Consider the following 4,946-nt stretch of genomic DNA (forward strand, 5'->3'; position numbering starts at 1 on the left):
GATCATTGTTACTAACCTTACAATGATTTTACCAACTACATAATTAGTCAACAGTCTTTCTGGCCATGTTTGTTGACCCCTTTGGCTACCTGATGAAAGAATAGATGATGTGGCTACAAATCTCACCGGTTGCAGTCCGAGAAATCAATATTTTAATAATTAAATATGGATTAATGGAAAAATTAAATGTAATAATGCATTTGTGGTGAGATAGATCCAACTGGAGAAGAAAATTTACCTTAATAGATCTCACTGAGAGGAATTAGATAACCTGAGCCCTTAATGCTAAGATAAATAGGTTCCCTATTGAATATGGTTAGAGAGGAGGGGAAAGTCAAGCATAATAGTTAATGATTGGATCTACTTTTTATTTTTCATATGACCATTCTATTTCATTTATTTTTAGTGAAGATAAGGTTGGTAGATACTTTCGAGTTACACCAATTGACTTCCAAATTCACTAAACTAGGGGCTAAATTGATCAGGGAGTTTAGGTCTATATTCTCTTTCTAACCTATCCAGCCTACTGAAGAATTGGGTTGGCTTTGAGTTTGAGTCCGGCATTAAAATTACTATTAAGACCTATCAAGTTTGGGGTTGGCAGGAGTTTGGGTCATACTGAGTTTGCGGTTGGAATTATAACCTGTACGTGACTTTGCCCTGGCAACTACCTACTTAGTTGACTCATAATTAGTTGGCATGATCTTTTGTTAGGATAAAGAATTTATTCTCGTGTATATAATTATGGTACCGCCGGGCATATCTTCCTTCCATGAGTCGAGAAATCTATTACTTATCTTTTATTTACTAAGAATAATTAATTGCCTTGTTATGATCTTGGAAGACTTGTCATCCAATTATGGAGAGCTTCGTATCAAAGAATTAATATGCACATAAGAACCATGTAGCCTAAAAATATATATAATACCTTACAGATATTTTATTCCAAGAATATCCACCACAGTTCACAAAATTAAATCAAATAAATCGCCCATGCAGCCCTTTTTCTTTTCTTTTCTCCTTTCCTTTCTTTTTTTCAAGCCGAAGCAATATAGTAGGACAGAAATTAGCAAAGCAGACCGGGAACACAATATAAGACGGTTTTGAAAAAAAAAGGAAACAAAGGTTAAAATATCCTCAACAAATGAGAATTGTTATTCCCCCCATCTTAATTTCCACATGGATGGTCTTGCTCTTTCTATCTCCTTGCAAGACCTACTGCAATTAGAAGGCGAAGAAGGAGAGGACGGAAGCCCCGATCATGACGCCAATTGCAAGGGTGACCTCAGAGGCAGCGCTGGTGGCAGGGCTGGGTGCTGGGGCATCAGCGGCCAAGGCGGCGGTGGCTGAGGCAGCGGCGATCAGGACGGTGCAAGCAATCTTTCTCATCTCCATTGCAGCGGCGGTGGATAGCAAGAGTGCAGAAAAGAGGGGAAAGAGATCAGTCTTAGAGTTTGTTGCTTCTTCTTGTTTATGCACTTGAGGAATGGAGGGAGGAGGTGGAGGGGTTTTATAGCGGGATTTGGTGGTTCGGATGGTTGATTTAAACTTCAAACAGTTTAGGTTCTTTTGGCCTTAAATTATCGTAGGTTTTTGTTAATGGTGGGTGGTGGGGATGTATTGAGGGGGTTCTCGATCGGTGCGTTTATGTGCATGGAGACGGGTATTCGTCAATCTCGGGCACCACCTTTCTCAAAAATACCGGCCCTAGACCAGCCTGGAGTTAGGTGATCAGTGATTTGGGCCACCTTGGAGGGTGACAGTCCAGGGCAGTTTCGAGATTTTTTAGAACAAAATAGTGGTCATTATTGCAAAACATTATAATGGTACTCTAGACAAGGGGAGATGGAATATTTAATAACAGAAAAATAAAATACCATGATAAATAACAAATAACCTTGATAATGACAGTTATATTTTTCTCTGTTATTATATAAAACTTTTGAGGAAAATGGAGGACAAATCCGGCCACAAGTCTCTGTGGTTATATATAATATAACTAAGAGAATCTGGAACCATTATAACAGCGATTATAGTATAATATTGACTGTTTTTTAAACCTTGCTCTGTAAGGATCAATGGACACCGCAACAGAACACCGTCCAAATCATGAGCCCGCCCTCGCCCTTTATGCCGTGTGTATTTGCATGCTTCAACACGCCTCGCTCCTACGTCGTCTCATTATATATTTAGGACATAAGACTAATATATAAGACTAACACAATGATATCTTCCTAATCCTGAACCATTATTCGGCACAGTGATAAGGTGACTGGCATTATAAGGACAACGTAACCTATGCACTGTTGCAGTCCATGATCGGACCCATTACTGCCCTTTTTTTATAAGGAGACCTACTACTGATAGCCTGGAATACAGATTAAGGAAAGTTTTGCCGGTGTGCATATAGGTCCGATGGCAACTCCAATTTAGTGCTGCTTAATGATCGCAATAAGTGGACATTGGAAAGTTTAGCTGGAGGCGTACGTAGATTAGGAAGGAAGGAAAGAACGCCAGGAAGTTATGTTAAAAAATCAGAAAAACAACTAAATTTTGACCGCTGATACGTGTAGTGCCCGAAAGATGACATTATTTCTTCTATTATTAGTTTTCACAATATATAAGTACCAAGTAACATACAAACAAGAGTAAAATTTGTAAATTGCTGATAATTCTTAATCATTTCATTTGCTTGAGAATAGTGAAATAGTCATGATTTAGAGAATCTCACAACAGTGGATGTATATTGATCAATACTTGAATACAACCTGTACATGTGAAATTAATTGGAGTATTAAGTTATTCTCCGTGCACTGCATGATGAATTCCTCTGCAACAGTTGCTCATTTTCTTTGCTCCCTTCTTGCGTCCTTCGAAGTGGTTCTAACTTCCATTTGAGGCCATGATCGGATGCCACTTGTACGCAATTGCGGAAAAACCACAGAAAGGAAAGAGGGAAAAAAAAAACATATAATTAGGAGATAGTATTTTTTTAATGGCTGACCCACAGGACAGCTACTATCCTGCCAGCCAATAAGCATCTCTAGGTAACCTAATTTCCAGCACCAAGCGCATGAACAAAGCTGGCACCACCAAATATGTCAGCTTTGTGCTCTGCTAAATTCCGATCCACCCTCTCTCCATCTCTAACAAAGGGCCTAGACGTTTAAATGCCTATTTCCATGCACATGAGAGCACGTAAAACACCCTCTCAAGTCTCAACAAATTGCCACCACAAAGCACCTAACAACCACCCTAATATAATCAAAGGCCACGAAACCTTCGACCGTTTAAAGTACGCATCCCAACTACCAAAGCCACCTATAAAACCCCCTCCACCTCCTCCTATTCCCTCCTCAGGCCTGTAAACAAGGAGGAGCAACAAACCCATTAACACACTCTTTCCCATTTCCTCTGCGCATACCAAAGGTGGTCTCCGGCCAAATTCCGCCACCCGCAATGGAGATGAGGAAGATTGCCTGCGCCGTCCTGGTCGCCGCCGCCTCGGCCACCACGGCCTTGGCTGCTGATGGCCCGGCTCCTGGCCCCGTCAGCGCCTCCTTTGATGTCACCCCTTCTATTGGTGCTGTGATCGGAGCCTCTGTCCTCTCCTTCTTCGCCTTCTACTTGCAGTAGGCCTCACAAAAGGAAAGAAAGAGGAAGATGTGACTTGATCTTTTATCGTTTGTTCCTCTCTCTCTTCTTGTATTATTGTCCCTGTGCTACTGTTTTCTCCTCCCTGCCACATTATTTGGATTTGAGAGAAGTGTTGGATGGAATTTATATGGATTTAATTTGCATATTTTTGTTGGGTTTTTATATGGAATACAAGACCCTTAAGATAGTATCTATGTTGTTGAACTTCGCTACATTTATTTGGTTTTCAGACAAATACTGTAATGCTCTACCCTATATTTTCTGACGGGTACCTTGATGATGCGATCGATGTTTCACAGGCTCACAGCGTTTCCCTTGCGATATATTAACTTCTATCGACACGGCAATTTCTCAACAAATACAGTGAGCCAATACTCACCAAAAAAAGGCTGCTGCTAGAAGGGTGTGTCACAGTCTTTGTTAAATCGGATCACGTTTAGGTCCAAAGATTGATCCGTCCAACCAGCCTCAACACATGCCAATGTTGGCAACGCAATCATCACAACCTCACCAAACATTACTCATAATTATATTATATCATCAAAATAAAAGGCTTATAATTCTATTATGAAATCAAGTTCCAGCTAATGTAATTGGTTGAGTTTTTGAGGTTGATGACAACAACCGAAACCCATGCTATTATCAATTTTAGCTGGAATTTCATCCATTCCAGTTCTTTTTTTTTTTTTATTTTATTTTTAAAAGGGACTATTATGAACATCCAACCATGCCCAGCCATACCCTGCGCCTGTTCTAATGGGCATCTTTTAATTCAACATGTCAAGGATTTTCAGTACAATCTAGCTTCTAAAATCAACACCCATGCGTTATTTCTACTGAATCCAAGGAGATATGGACCTTTTCTACCTCGTTATCACCACAAATTGACAAGCAAGGTATCGTATTTCTGCTAATAAATTTTCTCATCTTGCTATAATTAATTGCCCGAATGGCTTTGCCCGCTCGTATACCTTGAGCGGCACTGATTCTTCTAACGATCCTGCATTCCGGTTTTGACAACATTGCATCGCCCGCATACACATACAGGACGGCCTCTCGGTTGGACAGTCCCTCTGGGATTTTAATTCTTAAAATTTTAAAAAAAAATTTCATGACTCTATTAATGGTCTATTTAATGAACAACAAATGTCTGAAAAATCTTGCGGCAGTGACAGACGGAGGAAAAAAATCAGAGCGGCGCGGAAAATCAGAGCGGCGGTGCAGCGGAGAAGAAAAGAAAAAATTTAAAAAATAATTTTTTTATCGAACGATCTGATGATTGATTCTAT

At 40.1% G+C, this 4,946-nt stretch overlaps 1 protein-coding gene across 1 annotated transcript; it reads right to left on the minus strand.

Annotated features, from left to right (window-relative positions):
- Positions 1 to 964: 964 nt before the first annotated feature.
- On the minus strand, positions 965 to 1,520 carry LOC105038924 (uncharacterized). The gene has a single exon (XM_010914850.3). It carries the CDS (start codon positions 1,393 to 1,395, stop codon positions 1,225 to 1,227), a length of 171 nt encoding a protein of 56 aa, XP_010913152.1. The 5' UTR covers positions 1,396 to 1,520; the 3' UTR covers positions 965 to 1,224.
- Between the last annotated feature and the right edge of the window lie 3,426 nt (positions 1,521 to 4,946).

Source organism: Elaeis guineensis, chromosome 1 (genome assembly GCF_000442705.2).
Source record: "Elaeis guineensis isolate ETL-2024a chromosome 1, EG11, whole genome shotgun sequence".
Lineage (NCBI taxonomy): Eukaryota > Viridiplantae > Streptophyta > Magnoliopsida > Arecales > Arecaceae > Elaeis > Elaeis guineensis.